At 43.1% G+C, this 25,248-nt stretch overlaps 1 protein-coding gene across 1 annotated transcript in view; it reads right to left on the bottom strand.

The window, feature by feature from the left end:
- Window positions 1–1,357: 1,357 nt before the first annotated feature.
- The window catches only part of LOC106604166 (protocadherin-11 X-linked), a 258,929-nt gene continuing 235,038 nt past the window's right edge, over window positions 1,358–25,248 (bottom strand). The window contains exon 7 of the mRNA XM_014198585.2: window positions 1,358–7,979. Within this exon, the coding sequence (XP_014054060.1) occupies window positions 7,534–7,979 (446 nt within the window). The 3' untranslated portion in view covers window positions 1,358–7,533. The remainder of the gene's footprint in view (window positions 7,980–25,248) is intronic.

Raw genomic sequence — 25,248 nt, forward strand, 5'->3', positions numbered from 1 at the left:
CTGTTTTGTGTGATCAATATTGACATAAGAACATTCTATCCATCTGTGTTGCTCTGGATGAGCGTGAAACAGAGGCATCTATGTATATAATATGTACACTGAACAAAAATATAGACGCAGCATGCAACAATTTCAACGATTTTTCTGACTTAGAGTTCATACACGGAAATCAGTCAATTTAAATGAATTCTTTACACCCTAATCTATGGATTTCACATGACTGGGAATACAGATATGCATCTGTTGGTCACAGAAACCTTAAAAAATATGGTAGGGGCGTGAATCAGAAAACCAGTCTGTATCTGGTGTGAACACCATTTTCCTCATGCAGTACGACACATCTCCTTTGCATAGAGTTGATCAGGCTGTTGATTGTGGCCTGTGGAATGGCTGTGCGAAGTTGCTGGATATTGGTGGGAATTTGGAACATGCTGTCGTACACGTCAATACTGAGCATCCCAAACATGCTCAATGGATGACATGTCTGGTGAGTATGCAGGCCATGGAAGAACTGGGACATTTTCAGCTTCCAGGAATTGTGTACAGATCCTTGCGACATGTGGCTGTGCATTATCATGCTAAAACATGAGGTGATGAACGGGTCCCAGGATATCTCGTCACGGTATCTCTGTTTATTCAAATTGCCATCGATAACATGCAATTGTGTTCGTTGTCCATAGCTTATTCCTGCCCATACCATAACCCCTTCACAACCATGGGGCACTCTGATCACAATGTTGACATCAGAAAACCTCTTGCTCACACGACGCCATACACTCTGTCTGCCATCTGCCCAGTACGGTTTAAAGCGGGATTCATCCATGAAGACCACACATCTCTAGTGTGCCAGTAACAATCGAAGGTGATCATTTGCCCACTGAAGTTGGTTAACGAAGCCAAACTGCAGTCAGGTCAAGACCCTGGTGAGGACGATGAGCACACAGATGAGCTTCCCTGAGACGGTTTCTGACAGTTTGTGCACAAATTCTTTGGTTGTGCAAACCCACAGTTTCATCAGCTGTCTGGGTGGCTGGTCTCAGATGATCCTGCTTTTGATGAAGCTGGATGTGGAGGTCCTAGGCTGGCATGGTTACACGTAGTCTGCGGTTGGACATAATGCCAAATTCTCTAAAATGACGTTGGACGCGGCTTATGGTAGAGAAATTAACATTACATTTTCTGGCATCAACTCTGGTGGACATTCCTGCAGTCAGCATGCCAATTGCACAGTCCCTCAAAACTTTAGACATCTGTGGCATTGTGTTATGACACAAAACTGTACATTTTAGAGTGGCCTTTTAGAGTGGCCTCCCCAGCACAAGGTACACCTGTGTAATGATCATGCTGTTTAATCAGCTTCTTGATATGCCACACCTGCCAATTGGATGGATTATCTTGGCGAAGGAGAAATGCTCACTAACAGGGATGTAAACAAATTTGTGCCATAAATTTGAGAGAAATTAGCTTTTTGTGCGTATGGAACATTTCAGGGACCTTTGATTTCAGTTCAGGAAATATGGGACCAACATTTTACATGGGGGGCCAGCACAGGAAAAAAAAAAAAATGTATGAAATGTATGCATTCACTACTGTAAGTCGCTCTGGATAAGAGCGTCTGCTAAATGACCAAAATGTAAATGCAAAATGTACATGTTGCGTTTATATTTTTGTTCAGTATATATACTGTAAGTATATTGTGGGATTTTTGTGTGTTTCAGTCGTGGTTAAGGGTCAATATCATCGTTCTACAGCATATGCAGTTGGAATGTTATTGAATCACACATTGCAGGCCTGTGTTCACTGTCACTGTCTGAAGGAAGCAAGTGCTTTGTGATTTATTTGCATATGTCAGCGTACTCTGTCCCGTCTGTATTTGTTGTCTTTGATGAAAGACAAATGTGTTTAACATATAACTGCAGCGAGCAGATGTTTCAGGATGACATAGAAAGAAAATATTATTCCTCAAAAAGGAATTGATATCCAATTCATGGTTGGGACTTAGGTGGGCAGTAGGTTAACCATGTTCAATGAGTAGGATTTATTCAATTAATTAATAAAAATTCAATACATTTCCTTAATTGACTAGAGGTGAGATGAAATTGACCCTGACCTTGACCCTTCTACATAACACTCTTATGACACGTAATTTCACCACCGTCGGCTTCACTAATGCATTTCTACACTGACGGCTACCTGACCCAAAGTGTCATCTGAGTACAAGCTGAGTCTCAACCAAGCACAGACACATTTTACTCTCTAACCCTGCAGGGAGAATGGTACCCTAAATATGTCCTGTTACTGTCTAACCCTGCAGGGAGAATGGTACCCTAAACATGTCCTGTTACTGTCTAACCCTGCAGGGAGAATGGTACCCTAAACATGTCCTGTTACTATCTAACCCTGCAGGGAGAATGGTACCCTAAACATGTCCTGTTACTGTCTAACCCTGCAGGGAGAATGGTACCCTAAACATGTCCTGTTACTGTCTAACCCTGCAGGGAGAATGGTACCCTAAATATGTCCTGTTACCGTCTAACCCTGCAGGGAGAATGGTACCCTAAACATGTCCTGTTACTGTCTAACCCTGCAGGGAGAATGGTACCCTAAACAGGTCCTGTTACTGTCTAACCCTGCAGGGAGAATGGTACCCTAAACATGTCCTGTTACTGTCTAACCCTGCAGGGAGAATGGTACCCTAAACATGTCCTGTTACTGTCTAACCCTGCAGGGAGAATGGTACCCTAAACATGTCCTGTTACTGTCTAACCCTGCAGGGAGAATGGTACCCTAAACATGTCCTGTTACTGTCTAACCCTGCAGGGAGAATGGTACCCTAAACATGTCCTGTTACCGTCTAACCCTGCAGGGAGAATGGTACCCTAAACATGTCCTGTTACTGTCTAACCCTGCAGGGAGAATGGTACCCTAAACATGTCCTGTTACTGTCTAACCCTGCAGGGAGAATGGTACCCTAAACATGTCCTGTTACTGTCTAACCCTGCTGGGAGAATGGTACCCTAAACATGTCCTGTTACCGTCTAACCCTCCAGGGAGAATGGTACCCTAAACATGTCCTGTTACTGTCTAACCCTGCAGGGAGAATGGTACCCTAAACATGTCCTGTTACTGTCTAACCCTGCAGGGAGAATGGTACCCTAAACATGTCCTGTTACTGTCTAACCCTGCTGGGAGAATGGTACCCTAAACATGTCCTGTTACCGTCTAACCCTCCAGGGAGAATGGTACCCTAAACATGTCCTGTTACTGTCTAACCCTGCAGGGAGAATGGTACCCTAAACATGTCCTGTTACTGTCTAACCCTCCAGGGAGAATGGTACCCTAAACATGTCCTGTTACCATCTAACCCTGCAGGGAGAATGGTACCCTAAACATGTCCTGTTACTGTCTAACCCTGCAGGGAGAATGGTACCCTAAACATGTCCTGTTACCGTCTAACCCTGCAGGGAGAATGGTACCCTAAACATGTCCTGTTACCGTCTAACCCTGCAGGGAGAATGGTACCCTAAACATGTCCTGTTACTGTCTAACCCTGCAGGGAGAATGGTACCCTAAACATGTCCTGTTACTGTCTAACCCTGCAGGGAGAATGGTACCCTAAACATGTCCTGTTACTGTCTAACCCTGCAGGGAGAATGGTACCCTAAACATGTCCTGTTACTGTCTAACCCTGCAGGGAGAATGGTACCCTAAACATGTCCTGTTACCATCTAACCCTGCAGGGAGAATGGTACCCTAAACATGTCCTGTTACTGTCTAACCCTGCAGGGAGAATGGTACCCTAAACATGTCCTGTTACTGTCTAACCCTCCAGGGAGAATGGTACCCTAAACATGTCCTGTTACTGTCTAACCCTGCAGGGAGAATGGTACCCTAAACATGTCCTGTTACTGTCTAACCCTGCAGGGAGAATGGTACCCTAAACATGTCCTGTTACTGTCTAACCCTCCAGGGAGAATGGTACCCTAAACATGTCCTGTTACCGTCTAACCCTGCAGGGAGAATGGTACCCTAAACATGTCCTGTTACCATCTAACCCTGCAGGGAGAATGGTACCCTAAACATGTCCTGTTACTGTCTAACCCTGCAGGGAGAATGGTACCCTAAACATGTCCTGTTACTGTCTAACCCTGCAGGGAGAATGGTACCCTAAACATGTCCTGTTACTGTCTAACCCTGCAGGGAGAATGGTACCCTAAACATGTCCTGTTACTGTCTAACCCTGCAGGGAGAATGGTACCCTAAACATGTCCTGTTACTGTCTAACCCTGCAGGGAGAATGGTACCCTAAACATGTCCTGTTACTGTCTAACCCTGCAGGGAGAATGGTACCCTAAACATGTCCTGTTACTGTCTAACCCTGCAGGGAGAATGGTACCCTAAACATGTCCTGTTACTGTCTAACCCTGCAGGGAGAATGGTACCCTAAACATGTCCTGTTACCATCTAACCCTGCAGGGAGAATGGTACCCTAAACATGTCCTGTTACTGTCTAACCCTGCAGGGAGAATGGTACCCTAAACATGTCCTGTTACCATCTAACCCTGCAGGGAGAATGGTACCCTAAACATGTCCTGTTACCATCTAACCCTGCAGGGAGAATGGTACCCTAAACATGTCCTGTTACCGTCTAACCCTGCAGGGAGAATGGTACCCTAAACATGTCCTGTTACTGTCTAACCCTGCAGGGAGAATGGTACCCTAAACATGTCCTGTTACTGTCTAACCCTGCAGGGAGAATGGTACCCTAAACATGTCCTGTTACTGTCTAACCCTGCAGGGAGAATGGTACCCTAAACATGTCCTGTTACTGTCTAACCTTGCAGGGAGAATGGTACCCTAAACATGTCCTGTTACCATCTAACCCTGCAGGGAGAATGGTACCCTAAACATGTCCTGTTACTGTCTAACCCTGCAGGGAGAATGGTACCCTAAACATGTCCTGTTACTGTCTAACCCTGCAGGGAGAATGGTACCCTAAATATGTCTTGTTTCTTTCACAAGCCGCTAGAGGACACATTTCATTTAAATATGTTATCTGGTGATGGTCATGCAATGTTTGCCGAATCCGTGACAGTCAGTGGTTATCCAGAATGAACACCCGTGAAACTGTGGCCGTATGGTTAAATCAAAGACACAGTGGATAAAACGTAGGATAAATCATTAAAAAAATTGTTTATGTCAATATGTGAATATGGTAAATTTAGCCTTGAGTTTAAGGTGCTTGAATATGGATACAGAAACTCTCATTATGGTGGTTACTATCCTGACGAGATAGGGGCACAAATTAAAGCAAATAAAAAGCTATTTGCGTCCAGACTGTATATGTCTACACCTTTTCATTACCTGACTACTAGAAATACATTATGTTTCAGTGAGACTAGACAACTATTACAGAGCTGTCAACCACGGCTAATACTTACTGTGGAGATTACAGCTCAAAGTAATTAGACAATTGGGAGTTATTCTTAATTGTCTCCATAGCACTCATTTACAATGCGTACAATACATGTTATATTATATGAAAGGAAGATAATGAAGTGAAATAATGGTGGGAAAATAAAAAGGAAAGAAAGGTTATAGCTCCTTGCATGGAACCTCTGTCTGTGCTGTTCAAGGCTTCTTCTAAGGAGATAATGTAGAAAATGTGTAGGTTCTTATTACAACGGGAAAGATCATGTAGAAAATGGGTAGGTTCTTATTGGGTGGGTAAGACAATGTTGAAATTAGTAGTTTGTTATTACAGGGGAAAGATCATGTAGAAAATGAGTATGTTGTTATTAGGTGGGTAAGATAATGTAGCAAATGAGTATGTTGTTATTAGGTGGGTAGGATCATGGTGAAAGTGAGTAGGTTCCTATTAGGTGGGGAAGATAATGTAGAAAATTAGTAGGTTGTTATTAGGTGGGTAAAATAATGTTGAAAATTAGTAGTTTGTTATAACAGGGGAAAGATAATGTAGACAATGAGTAGGTGGTTATTACAGGGGAAGATCATGTTGAAAATGAGTAGGTTCCTATTAGGTGGGGAAGATAATGTAGAAATGAGTAGGTTTGCAATAGAGGGCAGGGAAAGGGGTGTCAAAGGCATCACAACTCACCATACAAGTAACATCTGAAGAGAAACAGTGTTGGGCATATCATGGGGGACGACCCTGTGCTGTGTGTTCATATAAAGTGTTAGCACATCACAGAGTGAAATTGTTTTTGTCCATTGAGTCGTAGGTATGTGTCTGCAGACGTCTGAACAAGACGGGATTCTATAAACATATTCAGGCAAGAGCAAAAAGTAACTTGGATCATCAGTTGGAGCTGGAGCTGAATGTCTCGCTGGATACACTAAGCAATATTTCACCAGAGATTGGGCATATACACCATTCACCTTGGGTTCACAAGCTATACTGTGTGTTTGCGTTTCGTTTATCGGTAAGTAAATTGTGTGTAGGAAGGTTCCGCTGAGCCGGTTCCAATACGCATATAGTGGTCAAAATTATTTTTGATTACTGATCAGCAAAAATATAAAATATCTACCAAACTTAAATTCTGACGTTTTATATATTTTGTTTCTGTTGTGGATCTACTTTGGTATAGGACTACCATTTATATAGTGGACATGGATTACATTTCAACACATATTTAGCTAGGTGTTTCTTCAAAGAAGTTTGTCTTTCATACATTTTATGATTACAGCCATTGTCAGATCCACTTCTGTGCAATATTGTGGAGACTGAGGAACAACATTGTGGAGACTGAGGAACAACATTGTGGAGACCAAGGAACAACATTGTGGAGACCAAGGAACAACATTGTGGAGACAGAGGAACAGTTTTGTCCCTTCCTCCACATCCCATGTTCACACACAAATCAGAAACCATCAAGATACATTAGACAATCTGGTTGGTGTTACTCTGTCCCCTTACAGCCCTTTACAGCTGATGTTAAATATACACCAAGATACTTTAGACAATCTGGTTGGTGTTACTCTGTCCCCTTACAGCCCTTTACAGCTGATGTTAAATATACACCAAGATACTTTAGACAAACTGGCTGGTGTTACTCTGTCCCGTTACAGCCCCTTACAGCTGATGTTAAATATACACCAAGATACTTTAGACAAACTGGCTGGTCTTACTCTGTCCCCTTACAGCCCTTTACAGCTGATGTTAAATATACACCAAGATACTTTAGACAATCTGGTTGGTGTTACTCTGTCCCCTTACAGCCCTTTACAGCTGATGTTAAATATACACCAAGATACTTTAGACAAACTGGCTGGTGTTACTCTGTCCCATTACAGCCCCTTACAGCTGATGTTAAATATACACCAAGATACTTTAGACAAACTGGCTGGTGTTACTCTGTCCCCTTACAGCCCCTTACAGCTGATGTTAAATATACACCAAGATACTTTAGACAAACTGGTTGGTGTTACTCTGTCCCGTTACAGCCCCTTACAGCTGATATTAAATATACATCAAGATACATTAGACAAACTGGTTGGTGTTACTCTGGTCCCTTACAGCTGATGCTCATGTAAGAAGGCAGAGGATCCTCCGTTGGCTGGGGTCTGCTGGCCTGACGAAGATGAGGAAAAGCTGGCCAGAGGGATGACCTTGATGGGGTCAGACTCCTTACTCTTGCTGCTGCAGTGTCTTTCCAGAGTGTTGTAGAACTGCGGCCGGTTCATCCCTTTAGCCAGATCGTCTTTGGGCACAGACCTGCCCAGGGTATGGCACTGACGTCCATCCGCCTTGGCTCCTCTGGCCCATGGGGAGCTCTGCTGGTGCTGGAAGCCAAAGGAGGGCAGGGTAGGCAGGGTACCTGTGTTGGACGGAGACTGGAACTGGGTCACCAGGGAGGGGGGCATCCAGCAGCTGTCGGAGTGGCCCAGGATCAGACATTCCTGGGTGCACGTCTCCGAGGCTTCCGCCAGGGCCTTGGCCAGGTTCACCTCCACTATGGCTGCAGCACAAAGACATTAAACAAAAGAGCATAAAATATCAAAAAGACAAGAAGACAATGATAACCTGTTAGATGTCTATCTGAAGGTGACCTGTAAATGTTAACCTGTTAGATGTCTATCTGAAGGTGACCTGTAAATGTTAACCTGTTAGATGTCTATCTGAAGGTGACCTGTAAATGATAACCTGTTAGATGTCTATCTGAAGGTGACCTGTAAATGATAACCTGTTAGAAGTATATCTGAAGGTGACCTGTAAATGTCAACCTGTTATAGAAATGAAAGGCAGTAATACATGTTTGAATCATCCCATAAGGAGATAAAACAGCAGCATTTCATTTCCATTGGTGCTCCATTGGTTCCCTGTGTTAACCTACAATAGACAATGAATTCCCAGTAGATTATTTAAAGTTGGGAATAACTGTCTCTGGTGTTGGTGTCTGAGATTGACTTTACTGTATTCAATATTTAATGAACATCCTGTTAGCAGTTGACGTTATTCTTCAATAACACAGACCCCAAAGCAAATCAGGGGGAGAAAAATAGGTTTATTCAAAGATAACAAATCATAGTTGTTATGCTGGGAAGTAGATGGTTGATGTTCATTCTTCCCTGTCCTCAGTGATTCTCCACAGAACAAAGTGATAGGATGTCATTTATAAACCCCAACCCTAGCCTTTGGTTGACCAATTACAATTCCTTGCAATAAAACTTGGCCAATGGCCAAATAACAAATATCCTGTTTCAGGCTCAATGTATAGACCATTCGAACCAACAAAGACTTGCCACATGTAGCTATGAGTCCAGGACTGAAACCCCATACAGAGATTCTAAACAGATGTTGAACTGAAAAACAACTATTTCCATTGATCGTTAATTCCCTGTTCCCTCCCTTGACCTCTAGTCCTCTGCATTGTATGTTATCTTTAAATATTTGTTACAATCCCAAAGCATTTTTTTTTTAAATCACTGTCACCACGGCACACCTTGCATTCTGTGATCAATTCGACATTCGATAAATCTGGTCAGTTACAATAACTCAAACATGTGAACATCACAAAATCACATGAATCCACACTTCTTAGGACTTTTGTTAGGATTATTGTTAGCATATTTGGGGTGCAAGGTACAATGAGTATAGTTATGAGTGATAGAGTTTATTTACATTTGGGGAGGGAGAAAGCAGAGAGGGAGAAAGCAGGGAGGGAGAAGGAGGGAGGGAGAAAGCAGGGAGGGGGAAAGCAGGGAGGGAGAATGCAGGGGGGGAGAAAGCAGGGGGGGAGAAAGCAGGGAGGGAGAATGCAGGGGGGGAGAAAGCAGGGAGGGAGAAAGCAGGGAGGGAGAAAGCAGGGAGGGAGAAAGCAGGGAGGGAGAAAGCAAGGCACTCCAACTATCTTATCTCATTATGCTCGAGCTGACATCACATGTGAAATGAGTCCAGGAAGAGAAAGAGGCCTCAACATTGAGCCCCAGCAATAAAACCTGTCAACTCTGGTAATTAGAATGTAAAACAGTATGCAACACAGCAAACAGCAGCCCACGCGTGGTCTTATGGTTCTGAGACACTCAGAGGAAAAGAGGAGAGGTCCTTGCTATAACATCACATCAAGTCCTCCAGGTCTCGGCTTCAAGCTGTCTCATAGAAATCGTTTTGCATATAGGCATAAGTAACAATGTTATAAATAATTGAATGGTCCTAGGTCTATGTCTATGGCTTTGAGATCTCACATTACATGTTGAGCATGCTCTGTTTAATTAAATTCCCTAGTCAGCTCAAAATTTTAAACAATGATTTTCTCAATAGAGAAGTTATTGTATTACTGTTCCATTCCAATTATAAAATCAAACTTTCGAGGGGTGATTACTGATATCCAACGAAAACTCCCAAATCCTATTTGTTTGCAATACTTAATTGCATTCTTTAAATGAGGAGCTATATATTAATTTATTGAATATCACAAAAGCATGCCCAAAGTAAACTGCCTGCTACTCAGGCCCAGAAGCTAGGATATGCATATACTTAGTAGATTTGGATAGAAAAAACTCTGACGTTTCTAAAACTGTTAGAATAATGTCTGTGAGTATAACAGAACTTATTTGGCAGGCGAAACTCCGAGCACAATCCATCCAGGGAAAAAAATGTTTGAGGCCATTGTGTTTAACAATTGTTTTCTATGGGAAGCCCTATTTATGACGAACCTGGTTGCAGTTCCTATGGCTTCCACTAGATGTCAACAGTCTTTAGAAATTGGTTGATGTTTTTCTTTTGAGAAATGAAGAAGTAGTGCTATTCATTGTAAGTGTCACTCCAGGTGGACTCTACTGTTTTGGTGCGCGTGAACTGGAACGTGCTTCACGCTGTTTTTATCCGGTATTAGAAACAGTTTATTCCGTCAAAAATTGTATCGATTTTTTACGTTTTAGGTTACCTGAGGTTGGATTAGGAACATTGTTTGAAATGTTTGGACCAAGTTTACAGGTAACTTATTAAATACTTTGTAGGCATGTTGGGCAAGTTGAAACCGGTGTATTTCTGAATCAAAGCGCCAAATAAATGGACATTTTTGGGACATAAAGAAGGACATCATCGAACGAAAGGACCATTTGTGATGTTTCTGGGACATTTTGGAGTGCCAACAGAAGGAGATCTTCAAAGGTAAGGCATTAATTATATCGCTGTTTCTGACTTTTGTGGCGCACCTGTCTGGTTGAAATATGATTTTCATGTGTTTGTATGTGGGGCGCTGTCCTCAGATAATCGCATGGTCTGCTTTCGCCATAAAGCCTTTTTGAAATCTGACACAGCGGCTGGATTAACCTGTTGGGGAAAGGGGGCAGTATTTGCACAGCCGGATAAAAAAACGTACCCGATTTAATCTGGTTACTACTCCTGCCCAGTAACTCGAATATGCATATAATTGTTTCATTTGGATAGAAAACACCCTAAAGTTTCTAAAACTGTTTGAATGGTGTCTGTGAGTATAACAGAACTCATTTGGCAGGCCAAAACCTGAGAAGATTCCAAACAGGAAGCGCCCTCTCTGACCATTTCTTGGCCTTCTTTGACATCTCTATCCTAAACAAAGGATCTCTGCTGTAACGTGACATTTTCTAACGCTCCCATAGGCTCTCAGAAGGTGCCAGAACGTTGAATGATGACTTTGCAGGCCATGGCTGAAAAACAGTAGCGCATTTGGTAAGTGGTCGATCTGAGAACAATGAGACGGGTGTGCGCATGCACGAGACGACTCCATGTTTACATTTTCAGTCTTTGAACGAAAACAATGACTCCCGGTCGGAATATTATCGCTATTTTACGAGACAAATCGCATAAAAATTGATTTTAAACAGCGTTTGACATGCTTCGAAGTACGGTAATGGAATATTTTGCAATTTTTTGTCACGAAACGCGCCGGACGCGTCACCCTTCGTTACCCTTCGGATAGTGTCTTGAACGCACGAACAAAACGCCGCTATTTGGATATAACTATGGATTATTTGGAACCAAACCAACATTTGTTGTTTAAGTAGAAGTCCTGGGAGTGCATTCTGACGCAAAGATAATCCAATTTTTCTTATAGTAAATCTGAGTTTGGTTAGTACCAAACTTGGTGGGTGTCAAAATAGCTAGCCGTGATGGCTAGCTAGAATATTGCAAAATGTGCTTTCACCGAAAAGCTATTTTAAAATCGGACACCGCGATTGCATAAAGGAGTTCTGTATCTATAATTCTTAAAATAATTGTTATGTTTTTTGTGAACGTTTATCGTGAGTAATTTAGTAAATTCACCGGAAGTGTTCGGTGGGAATGCTAGTCACATGCTAGTCACATGCTAATGTAAAAAGCTGGTTTTTGATATAAATATGAACTTGATTGAACAAAACATGCATGTATTGTATAACATAATGTCCTAGGAGTGTCATCTGATGAAGATCATCAAAGGTTAGTGCTGCATTTAGCTGTGGTTTTGGTTTTTGTGACATTATATGCTAGCTTGAAAAATGGGTATCTGATTATTTCTGGCTGGGTACTCTGCTGACATAATCTAATGTTTTGTTTTCGTTGTAAAGCCTTTTTTGAAATCGGACACTGTGGTTAGATTAATGAGAGTCTTGTCTTTAAAATGGTGTAAAATAGTCATATGTTTGAGAAATTGAAGTAATAGCATTTCTAAAGTATTTGAATATCGCGCCACGGGATTCCACTGGCTGTTGACTAGGGTGGGACGCAAACGTCCCACCTAGCCCAGAGAGGTTAACAAGAAGTTAAGCTTTATTTTGATGTATTACACATATATTTTCGTGAATGTTGAATATTGATCATCCTGTAGTTTGAATTTGGCGCGCTGCCATTTCACTGGATGTTGTCAAATCGATCCCGTTAAAGGGATTGGCGCGTGAAGGGTTCCATAAGATGTTTTAAAGGCAATGTTCCTGTGTTAGGGAAGGGAGAAGGAATTCACGGTAAACGTTGCGTACGTCGGCTCAATCGGAAACTACCTTTAAATTTCTAACGCAAGATATGTAACGCTTCATCAATCCAGATTGAATAGAGCCCTAAACCTCTCAATAATGGCCTGCTCAGCCTCCCAGCCTCTGAGTCTGAGTGAATACATCTCCTGAGCAGTAAATGTGTCACCTTTCAGAGGGTCACTAACTTCATTAAGGGGAAAAAAAATGATTCAGCTCACTGAACAAGCACAATCAGGCCAAGTCCTTACTATATTTCCTGAATCAATCATTTGATAGCAGCTTTTTTTCTGTTGTAGTTGTCTTTGCCAAGGAATTGTTCTTTTTTCCTGAAGGGAAAAACAACGTTAATAATAGGACCTATTATTCAGCAAACACACACACGTACACACACGTACACACACGTACACACACGTACACACACGTACACACACACACACACACACACACACACACACACACACACACACACACACACACACACACACACACACACACGTACACACACGTACACACACGTACACACATACACACACGTACACACACACACACACACACGTACACGTACACACACACACACACACACGTACACGTACACACATACACACACACACACACACGTACACACACACACACACACACACACACACACACACACACACACACACACACACACACACACACACACACACACACACACACACACACACACACACGACAAAGCCTTGATACATTTGCAAGGAACACTAGTGCATCCCCTCAAAACATAAGTGATCAGTTCAAAGAAAGGGGAACTTCACATAATACGGGGGAAAGGTATTTGTTGCGGCATTGCTTTCCCTGGGTGAAGTCACAGGGAGAGTTGTCATTGCTGCTGTGACAACAGCCAGAGGAGCGTTGCTATGTCTGTTTGTGACATTTCACATTAAACAGCTCAAAGGGGATGCAGTCTATCAGTTTCCACTCCACAGGGACCAGGGCTATGACCTGAAAGGCACCCTATTCCCTTTATAGTGCACTACTTTTATAACAGTAGGTGGTGCCTCAGTAGGTGGTGCCTCAGTAGGTGGTGCCTCAGTAGGGCTCCGGTCAAAAGCAGTGAACTATGTAGGGAATATGGTGCCATTTTGGTCAATGGGTGATCTGGTTAGTGGGTGATCTGGTCAGTGGGTGCTCTGGTTAGTGGGTGATCTGGTTAGTGGGTGCTCTGGTTAGTGGGTGATCTGGTCAGTGGGTGATCTGGTTAGTGGGTGATCTGGTCAGTGGGTGATCTGGTTAGTGGGTGATCTGGTCAGTGGGTGATCTGGTTAGTGGGTGATCTGGTTAGTGGGTGATCTGGTTAGTGGGTGATCTGGTTAGTGGGTGATCTGGTCAGTGGGTGCTCTGGTTAGTGGGTGATCTGGTCAATGGGTGATCTGGTCAATGGGTGATCTGGTCAGTGGGTGATCTGGTTAGTGGGTGATCTGGTTAGTGGGTGATCTGGTCAGTGGGTGATCTGGTCAGTGGGTGCTCTGGTTAGTGGGTGATCTGGTCAGTGGGTGATCTGGTTAGTGGGTGATCTGGTCAGTGGGTGATCTGGTCAGTGGGTGATCTGGTCAGTGGGTGATCTGGTCAGTGGGTGATCTGGTCAGTGGGTGCTCTGGTTAGTGGGTGATCTGGTCAGTGGGTGATCTGGTCAGTGGGTGATCTGGTCAGTGGGTGATCTGGTCAGTGGGTGATCTGGTTAGTGGGTGATCTTGTGCCTTCAGACACAACTAACATGTACGTGTTTGTGTTCATCTCACCTTTGTACATAGAGTGTGCCCGAAACTGTTGTGACGCTACAGACAGAATTTGGCAGATCAGTTGAACCGACTGCAGACGAGTCCCAAAACGCTTTCGGGGTGTCAAAAGGAGAACACCAAACGTGTACGTTGAGAGTCTTATCTTTCGATAGTGGGGATCGTAGTAGTTTGTAATTTGTTAAAACCGTTCGAACACTACAGTCGATTTTTTTTTTGACAAGACCAATTGTCGGGATGTCTCATGGTCTGAAAAACACAGTTTCTAGCTCTGTCACCTTTCTCCACAGATAACTCTAGATTAAACTGACAGATTTTTATGAGAAATGTTTTATTATGCTAATTTGATTTTTGCTGGTCGGGGCCATCAACCTTAGGGGGTTGAATCTGATAATAAGAAACCTTTCCCAAACAAATACAAGGATGTTTACCACCATACCTGGTTTAAATCTGGAACAAGTTCACTATTAAGACCTGAACAAATACAAGGATGTTTACCACCATACCACCATAGCTAGGCTACCTGGGGTGGCAGATAGCCTAGTGGTTAGAGTGTTGGACTAGTAACTAAAAGGTTGCAAGATCAAATCCCAGAGCTGACAAGGAAAAAAATAAAAATCTGTTGTCCTGAACAAGGCCTTTAACCCATTGTTCCTAGGCTGTCATTGAAAATAAGAATCTGGTCTTTACTGACTTGCCAAGTTAAATAAACAACATCTGCAACAGGTTCACTATTAAGACCTGCAGCCAAAATAAATAAGAGAAACAGAGAAATAATGCAGTTTGTAATTACCTAGACTTTATCATCTTCTATTGCCTCAACACTCCAAACGTACATCAGGATAGGCAAATGGATGGCCATTAGTAATAATGGGACTGTTTAACCCCATAGGCGCTAGACAAAAGGGACCGATGCAATTTTTTCCCACTACGGACAAGCATAATCATTTTGTGTAAGAAGACCATTTGACACCAGAATCAGAGAAAAAATATCCACATATGAAATCCTCCCTGCATGTGTTTCATTTCCTCAGCACTCTCTCAACATTCATATTTCATCTGATGAGTGATTGATAGTTTCAGAGATGGGATGCATATGATTTCATGATATATTTATGGAATTACAAACTTAAAAGACAGACAGGCGTATCCCATGTTTCCCATGGAATGTAAACAGGCAGGGTAATAAGTGAAATGCCACGGTAAAAACCATCACAGCAGCCGTCTGTATGGAAACCATTACATATCCCATTCGGCGGTGTATATCTAGCCAAACCATTTCCAGAGCCTTCAGAGTTGGTTACTATGGAGATTAAATTACCCCAGTTATTTGCAGCTAACACAATTTTATTTAGTTTTTCTTTACTTTTATCAGAAGATAAGGAAGGGTATAATCTCGGAGAAGGCAATAAAGGGTGACAAGCGCTGTCATTGTCACCTGCGACAAGGGCATGAGCAGTGGGCGAGAGAGAGTCAATATGAAATTGTGAGGCGATGAAAAGGGCTGTATGCATTGGAAAGATGTAGGGCTTTGCTGATGTGTGTCTGGGAGGTCAACGTGGCTGTGTAGGAGGTTTGGCTGATGTATCAGGGAGGTCAACGTGGCTGTGTAGGAGGTTTGGCTGATGTATCAGGGAGGTCAACGTGGCTGTGTAGGAGGTTTGGCTGATGTATCAGGGAGGTCAACATGGCTGTGTAGGAGGTTGGGCTGATGTATCAGGGAGGTCAACATGGCTGTGTAGGAGGTTTTGGCTGATGTATCAGGGAGGTCAACGTGGCTGTGTAGGAGGTTTGGCTGATGTGTGTCTGGGAGGTCAACATGGCTGTGTAGGAGGTTTGGCTGATGTATCAGGGAGGTCAACATGGCTGTGTAGGAGGTTGGGCTGATGTATCAGGGAGGTCAACGTGGCTGTGTAGGAGGTTTGGCTGATGTATCAGGGAGGTCAACGTGGCTGTGTAGGAGGTTTGGCTGATGTATCAGGGAGGTCAACATGGCTGTGTAGGAGGTTTGGCTGATGTATCAGGGAGGTCAACATGGCTGTGTAGGAGGTTTGGCTGACGTGTGTCTGGGAGGTCAACATGGCTGTGTAGGAGGTTTGGCTGATGTGTGTCCGGGAGGTCAACGTGGCTGTGTAGGAGGTTTGGCTGATGTGTGTCTGGGAGGTCAACATGGCTGTGTAGGAGGTTTGGCTGATGTATCAGGGAGGTCAACATGGCTGTGTAGGAGGTTGGGCTGATGTATCAGGGAGGTCAACGTGGCTGTGTAGGAGGTTGGGCTGATGTATCAGGGAGGTCAACATGGCTGTGTAGGAGGTTTTGGCTGATGTATCAGGGAGGTCAACGTGGCTGTGTAGGAGGTTTGGCTGATGTGTGTCTGGGAGGTCAACATGGCTGTGTAGGAGGTTTGGCTGATGTATCAGGGAGGTCAACATGGCTGTGTAGGAGGTTGGGCTGATGTATCAGGGAGGTCAACGTGGCTGTGTAGGAGGTTGGGCTGATGTATCAGGGAGGTCAATGTGGCTGTGTAGGAGGTTTGGCTGATGTATCAGGGAGGTCAATGTGGCTGTGTAGGAGGTTTGGCTGATGTATCAGGGAGGTCAATGTGGCTGTGTAGGAGGTTTGGCTGATGTATCAGGGAGGTCAATGTGGCTGTGTAGGAGGTTGAGCTGATGTATCAGGGAGGTCAATGTGGCTGTGTAGGAGGTTTGGCTGATGTATCAGGGAGGTCAATGTGGCTGTGTAGGAGGTTTGGCTGATGTATCAGGGAGGTCAATGTGGCTGTGTAGGAGGTTTGGCTGATGTATCAGGGAGGTCAATGTGGCTGTGTAGGAGGTTTGGCTGATGTATCAGGGAGGTCAATGTGGCTGTGTAGGAGGTTGGGCTGATGTATCAGGGAGGTCAATGTGGCTGTGTAGGAGGTTGGGCTGATGTATCAGGGAGGTCAATGTGGCTGTGTAGGAGGTTTGGCTGATGTATCAGGGAGTACAATGTGGCTGTGTAGGAGGTTTGGCTGATGTATCAGGGAGGTCAATGTGGCTGTGTAGGAGGTTTGGCTGATGTATCAGGGAGGTCAATGTGGCTGTGTAGGAGGTTTGGCTGATGTATCAGGGAGGTCAATGTGGCTGTGTAGGAGGTTGGGCTGATGTATCAGGGAGGTCAATGTGGCTGTGTAGGAGGTTGGGCTGATGTATCAGGGAGGTCAATGTGGCTGTGTAGGAGGTTTGGCTGATGTATCAGGGAGGTCAATGTGGCTGTGTAGGAGGTTTGGCTGATGTATCAGGGAGGTCAATGTGGCTGTGTAGGAGGTTGGGCTGATGTATCAGGGAGGTCAATGTGGCTGTGTAGGAGGTTTGGCTGATGTATCAGGGAGGTCAACGTGGCTGTGTAGGAGGTTGGGCTGATGTATCAGGGAGGTCAATGTGGCTGTGTAGGAGGTTTGGCTGATGTATCAGGGAGGTCAATGTGGCTGTGTAGGAGGTTTGGCTGATGTATCAGGGAGGTCAATGTGGCTGTGTAGGAGGTTGGGCTGATGTATCAGGGAGGTCAATGTGGCTGTGTAGGAGGTTGGGCTGATGTATCAGGGAGGTCAATGTGGCTGTGTAGGAGGTTGGGCTGATGTATCAGGGATGTCAATGTGGCTGTGTAGGAGGTTTGGCTGATGTATCAGGGAGGTCAATGTGGCTGTGTAGGACAGATTGGACATGATGATTGTCAGAGCAGTAGTGTTATAGTATTTGAAGTAGAGGAATTAGGGTAACATTGTGAAATATCTTCAATAATGTTATTAATGGTGTTTATCACAGTTACTTTGTTATGGATTTCACCGGCCCAGCTCTCATAGAGAAGACTGCATTGGTGAGGATGGCATTGTCCTTTTTCTTTGTCTTTCTACTTTTCAACAGGAGGTAACGAATGGGCTCCTTAAAACAGACAATGCGTCTGAGATAAGGAGGAAAAAGGTCATTCATATATACTCCAGGCTAATTTCATTTGATGCATTCACCAAGGTTCATCGTCACACAATGGCCAGTCCCTGAGCTGAGTACGTATTTATCAGCACTTCAGGGACCCATACTGTTCCACTCCTGCAATCCATCTACCCCAGTCTGCTCCCATCTCTCCCCCTCTCCTGTTCTCTCTCGTATTTGACCCATTGTAACTGAGAGTAATTGCAGGTAGAAAACAACATCTAATGATTGCTTTATCTGGGAGTTGAGAACAGAAAAGTCACAGAGAGGTACTTCCAACAAAGGACAATGTCTGTTTTTTTTGACACACAATTTCAGACAACAAAGAATATTATTGACTGGGTTGAGATTAGAACACCCAAACAAATAACAAAGGAACAAAGATAGGACAAAGTGCACGGAGAAAGAAAGGATTACCCAGAACACCCCGTGTCAAACACTTGTTTCGCTCTTTTTGTTAGTGTTGATTAAATACATGTTGCTAGATTGAAGAGACAGCTTTTTTTTTTCTCTCGACATAAACACCCCCCTCGGACAATATATAGACTTAATTGAATATAAATGCAGTAGTCTATCATCCAGCCATGCTGTTCAACTACCCTCTCCTTTTACTTTCTCAGTCTGACCGCATGCAAATGTGCAAAAAGTTATACCTACTGCTCTGCTCTGTAAGCTAGGATTTCTGTCAACAAAAAAATAACCAACAATTAGTCAGCCATGGGCTAATCTTTTTTTATTACATCCACAATTTACTTTCCAAGCCCCGACGGCATACATTCGTGGAAAAGGCATACTACTCCGCAGTTATTCTTTCTTTCTGAAAGTATGACAGCATAATAAAAGGCCTACTACTCTATAACAACAATAATGGGGCCAAGCCGTTTTTATTCTATCCGTGGTGACCCTTGACTTTTGTATGTTTCGTCTGCGTTGTCGTGGTGACGGTACTGATTGATCTCCTTCGTTACGTGAGATGACCTTGAGGACTGACGGATGGACGGTGATCATGGGGGGGGGGGGCTGTCAGCATCAACACAATCAGTGCTGACCAAACACACACACACCTCCCCCAGTCCCAAAAACGCCCACCCTATTCCCTATATAGGGCACTATTTTTTTTCAACCATAGCCCCCCCCGTAAGGTATCCCATAGGGATATGGTCAAAAGTAGCGAGCTATGTAAGGCATAGGGTGGCGTTTAGGATGCAGGCACAGCATGGGACAAGCAGAACAATCAGCCCTAATCACCATAATGGCAGAGGTTGCTAGACTGGAGGAGGAGCGGTATTCCATCTCAGCCGCACATTTTTGATCTTGGCACAGAACAGCGATTTTATATATATATATATATACCCTATATATATATATTTTATTATGCTGTCATACCTACACAATATAAATATATATATATATATATATTTTATTATGCTGTCATACCTACACAATATATATATATATTGTGTAGGTGTGTAGCTACATAGAAGTAACTCATATATGCCTATTTATCGGGGGGGGGGGGGAGCTAAACCTGTTCTTCCCTTAAAATTCATTGCAGCTAAGTAAATGTCTAAAATGTAGGCGACTGAAGATTTATGTAAAATGGAGAAGGTAGTAAACTTTTATAGAAAGTAGATGAAATAGTGTGGTGGAGTGAGATTTAACCTATAGATATTTTCTGAGGAGAGAAATGCATAGAAAATGCACTTGCTTACACTGACATACTATGGGCCTATAGAAGAGTAAATAGCCCAATGTGTCCACCTGGATGAGCAGTAGTTGTTGAACCATAGTAGTACCTATAGTATACTATAGTAAGGTTATTGTACGGCCAGTATATGATTCAAATGAAAAGAGGCCTTCACAAAGGACAGCAAACTAGCTACAAGCCGTGTGTTAGACATTCTATACATGTAACAAGCATTTATCACGCTGACCCATTGCCCCCAATTATTATGGAAAACAAGAATGAATAAAATAAACATTGAAGTGCTTCTCTGCTCTCTGAATAATCTGTACCTTCAATGCATTTCCAGAGAGAGGGGGGGCAAATAAACAATGTGCCACTGAATATGTTATATATTTTGCAGTCGTTAATGATGTGTTCCTTTTTTTCCCTTAGCCATACATTATTGTCATTGGCTCAGTGGTCAGGAAGATAGTAAGTGGATACAATGGCATCAACGGAGTCCATCTTTCAACTGTTAACTGGCAGGCAGGAAGCAAGATGCCAAACGCTGGTGTCATCATCTCAGTACATGAGTGATCTAAGACACTGTATAATCTTTAACACCACATCGCCACGGAGGGGATGGTAAAAGATAAGCAACCGTCTACTGCTGGGTTATTCATTTTGTGTTTCTGAAGTAAATCCATCTAAAGTAACGAGGCTTTCAATTTACCCTGACTTACATTCTCGAACCAGAAACAATGACCTCTGGTAAAATGTAAATGACTTGCGGGCCAAAAATATTGGCAAGCAATTTCAGGTGCTGCTTAAATGTGTAATCCATAAGGTGTGGCCACACACACACACACACACACACACACACACACACACACACACACACACACACACACACACACACACACACACACACACACCTCTCAGACGCATAGCTGAGCAGAACAATCCTCTGCTGATTCTGAATAGCACCATGCTTTTCTAGGAGTGCAGTTCCGTTGTATGGTAACATAGTTCATATGAGGAGCAGACTCCTGTATTTCAGGCCCCCACGCATATCTTCTCTTTAATTAAAGGTTTGCCTTTTTTGAAGCGGTACATTGTCTCCTCAGGGGGCAAGTATTAATTTTTCACTAAAACCTCTCTTTAATAATGAATTCTGTCCTATTTATACTCAGTGATAAGGTCCACTGGCTGTCTGTCCAGGGGTTGTTCTGAAAAGGGTAAAGCTTTCAGATAAAAGAGATCACTGCTAATCATGGATCATTTATCTATATCAGTGTGTTGGAACAGGAAACTATAACAGTGTAACACCGAATAACATGAAAGCACACTGACATGTTTTGATTCACTAAACCAGAGGTGCGTGACTAGTTTTTCATGTTGACTTCGCTGTCATTTCTACAGCCATACATACTACCGTTTGGGTATACACGTTAAAGGCAAAAGGCTTTTTCAGTTGACAGTAACTCCCTTTCAAAAATCACAGAGGTAAGTTATATGTTTGAGGTTTGTGTTAATGTTTCTGTTTTCTGTCGGTAAGTTCCTGTTTTGGCGAGCTGAGCGCAGACTCCTTGTCAACACACTGTCATTGGAGGATCCACAACAACATAGAAAGAAAATATAGTAGAAATATGAGGTGATTTCTCTAGAGTAAGAAGTCAGAATCCTACAGCTATCCCTAGGATTCTGCTGGAGTTCATTTCAACTGTTCAACAGTAACGAAAGACTCCCGATTCAGACTCCATTGAAACAAAGGCAGGTACAGTAATATCCACTCTAAGGATATTGTTTCAGTGTTATAATAATGTATATTTCCTTTTGTGTGCAACTCTGAAAACTAAAGTACGGTGAAATTGAGTGGATTCATACTAACAAAATATAAACATGATTTAAAAAATGATTGAAGGTTGGGTCTCTGATAGAATTCCATCCATGATAATGAAGCTAATGCACAAGAGGACAGAACATTATATAATTCTACAGGGAAGAGACCAATAAAATAGCTATGCCACTCTATTGCTCCAGAGACTGAATGAAAAACATTGACCCCAATGGCTTTTTCTGTTTCGCCCAAGGCACTAACTATTAAACATTAGCATAACACCACACACCTGATTTTGAGGATATGCCCTAAGACCAGCAGTCCATCACTTCACTGTTTCATCTGTCTTTTCCTGCCTCCCCTCAACGCTTCTACTGATCTGTCTTCCTCTCTTAACCTCAGCACATCTACTGATCTGTCTTCCTACACTCCCCTCAACGCTTCTACTGATCTGTCTTCCTCTCTTAACCACAGCACATCTACTGATCTGTCTTCCTACTCTAACCTCAACACATCTATCGATCTGTCTTCCTCCCCTAACCTCAACACATCTACTGATCTGTCTTCCTCTCTTAACCTCAGCACATCTACTGATCTGTCTTCCTCCCCTAACCTCAACGCTTCTACTGATCTGTCTTCCTCCCTTAACCTCAATACATCTACTGATCTGTCTTCCTCCCCTAACCTCAACACATCTATCGATCTGTCTTCTTCCCCTCCCTTAACCTCAACACATCTACTGATCTGTCTTCCTCTCTTAACCTCAACACATCTACTGATCTGTCTTCCTCCCCTAACCTCAACACATCTACTGATCTGTCTTCCTCCCCTCCCTTAACCTCAACACATCTACTGATCTGTCTTCCTCTCTTAACCTCAACACATCTACTGATCTGTCTTCCTCTCTTAACCTCAACACATCTACTGATCTGTCTTCCTCTCTTAACCTCAACACATCTACTGATCTGTCTTCCTCCCCTAACCTCAACACATCTACTGATCTGTCTTCCTCCCCTCCCTTAACCTCAACACATCTACTGATCTGTCTTCCTCCCCTTAACCTCAACACATCTACTGATCTGTCTTCCTCTCTTAACCTCAGCACATCTACTGATCTGTCTTCCTCCCCTAACCTCAACGCTTCTACTGATCTGTCTTCCTCCCTTAACCTCAATACATCTACTGATCTGTCTTCCTCCCCTAACCTCAACACATCTATCGATCTGTCTTCTTCCCCTCCCTTAACCTCAACACATCTACTGACTGTCTTCCTCTCTTAACCTCAACACATCTACTGATCTGTCTTCCTTCCCTAACCTCAACACATCTACTGATCTGTCTTCCTCCCCTCCCTTAACCTCAACACATCTACTGATCTGTCTTCCTCTCTTAACCTCAACACATCTACTGATCTGTCTTCCTCTCTTAACCTCAACACATCTACTGATCTGTCTTCCTCCCCTAACCTCAACACATCTACTGATCTGTCTTCCTCCCCTCCCTTAACCTCAACACATCTACTGATCTGTCTTCCTCCCCTTAACCTCAACACATCTACTGATCTGTCTTCCTCCCCTAACCTCAACACATCTACTGATCTGTCTTCCTCCCCTCCCTTAACCTCAACACATCTACTGATCTGTCTTCCTCCCCTTAACCTCAACACATCTACTGATCTGTCTTCCTCCCCTAACCTCAACACATCTACTGATCTGTCTTCCTCCCCTCCCTTAACCTCAACACATCTACTGATCTGTCTTCCTACCATAACCTCAACACATCTACTGATCTGTCTTCCTCCCCTCCCTTAACCTCAACACATCTATCGATCTGTCTTCCTCCTCTAACCTCAACACATCTACTGATCTGTCTTCCTATCATAACCTCAACACATCTACTGATCTGTCTTCCTCCCTTAACCTCAACACATCTATCGATCTGTCTTCCTCCCCTCCCTTAACCTCAACACATCTACTGATCTGTCTTCCTCCCTTAACCTCAACACTTCTACTGATCTGTCTTCCTCCCTTAACCTCAACACATCTACTGATCTGTCTTCCTCCCCTCCCTTAACCTCAACACATCTACTGATCTGTCTTCCTCCCCTAACCTCAACACATCTACTGATCTGTCTTCCTCCCCTCCCTTAACCTCAACACATCTATCGATCTGTCATCCTCCCCTAACCTCAACACATCTATCGATCTGTCTTCCTCCCTTAACCTCAGCACATCTACTGATCTGTCTTCCTCCCCTAACCTCAACACATCTACTGATCTGTCTTCCTCCCCTCCCCTAACCTCAACACATCTACTGATCTGTCTTCCTCCCCTAACCTCAACACTTCTTCCAACTACAGTTACATTTGAGTCATTTAGCAGACTGTCATTTAGCAATGTGAGCTCAGAGAATCCATGGCTCATCCTATGCTGCATGACGTCACTGGCATCAGACTCTGGCCAGCAGTCTATTTCAGGCCGGCACTGTGTTACTCACTTCATAAAGACCCCAACAGCATCTCTATGTTAATGTTATATTCAATGAGAGAAGACAGACGTCACTTATAAAGACACCACTTCATAAAGACACCACTTCATAAAGACACCAACAACATCTCTATGATAATGTTATATTCAATGGGAGAAGACAGACGTCACTTATAAAGACACCACTTCATAAAGACACCACTTCATAAAGACACCAACAACATCTCTATGATAATGTTATATTCAATGGGAGAAGACAGACGTCACTTATAAAGACACCACTTCATAAAGACACCACTTCATAAAGACACCAACAACATCTCTATGATAATGTTATATTCAATGGGAGAAGACAGACGTCACTTATAAAGACACCACTTCATAAAGACACCACTTCATAAAGACACCACTTCATAAAGACACCACTTCAAAAAGATTGTTATTATTATTATTGTTATTATTATTATTGTTATTGCTATTGCGATTATTATTGTTGTTATTTCGTTGTTACTGTTATTATTATTATTGTTATTGTTATTATTATTGTTATTATTGTTGTTATTGCTGTTGTTATTATTATTGTTATTATTATTGTTGTTGTTATTATTTTTATTGTTGTTATTAACTACAAGGAGAGAAACCAAATATGTTGGATTGGGTGTAGACTTACACATGCAGGTGACTGTCTTTAAGATGAGGGTTATTGGTGAATATGTTATTGGGATGTGGAATACTGGGGTTTCTACTAGAACACAATGGTGAGGAAAAAATGAGTTGCCGCTGGTCAGTCCAAAGGGAGTGAGAAGTCTGCACACTGGGTGTGCATCCCAAATGGCACCCTATTCACTATGTAGTGCACTACTTTTGACCAGAGCCTATAGGGAATAGGGTGCCATTTGGGATGCCCTCTTAATTCAGCCACATCCTGGACCTTCTTCACATCACTCTCATCCTGGACCTTCTTCACATCACTCTCATCCTGGACCTTCTTCACATCACTCTCATCCTGGACCTTCTTCACATCACTCTCATCCTCGACCTTCTTCACATCACTCTCATC

Source organism: Salmo salar, chromosome ssa05, assembly GCF_905237065.1.
Source record: "Salmo salar chromosome ssa05, Ssal_v3.1, whole genome shotgun sequence".
Classification (NCBI taxonomy): Eukaryota; Metazoa; Chordata; class Actinopteri; order Salmoniformes; family Salmonidae; genus Salmo; species Salmo salar.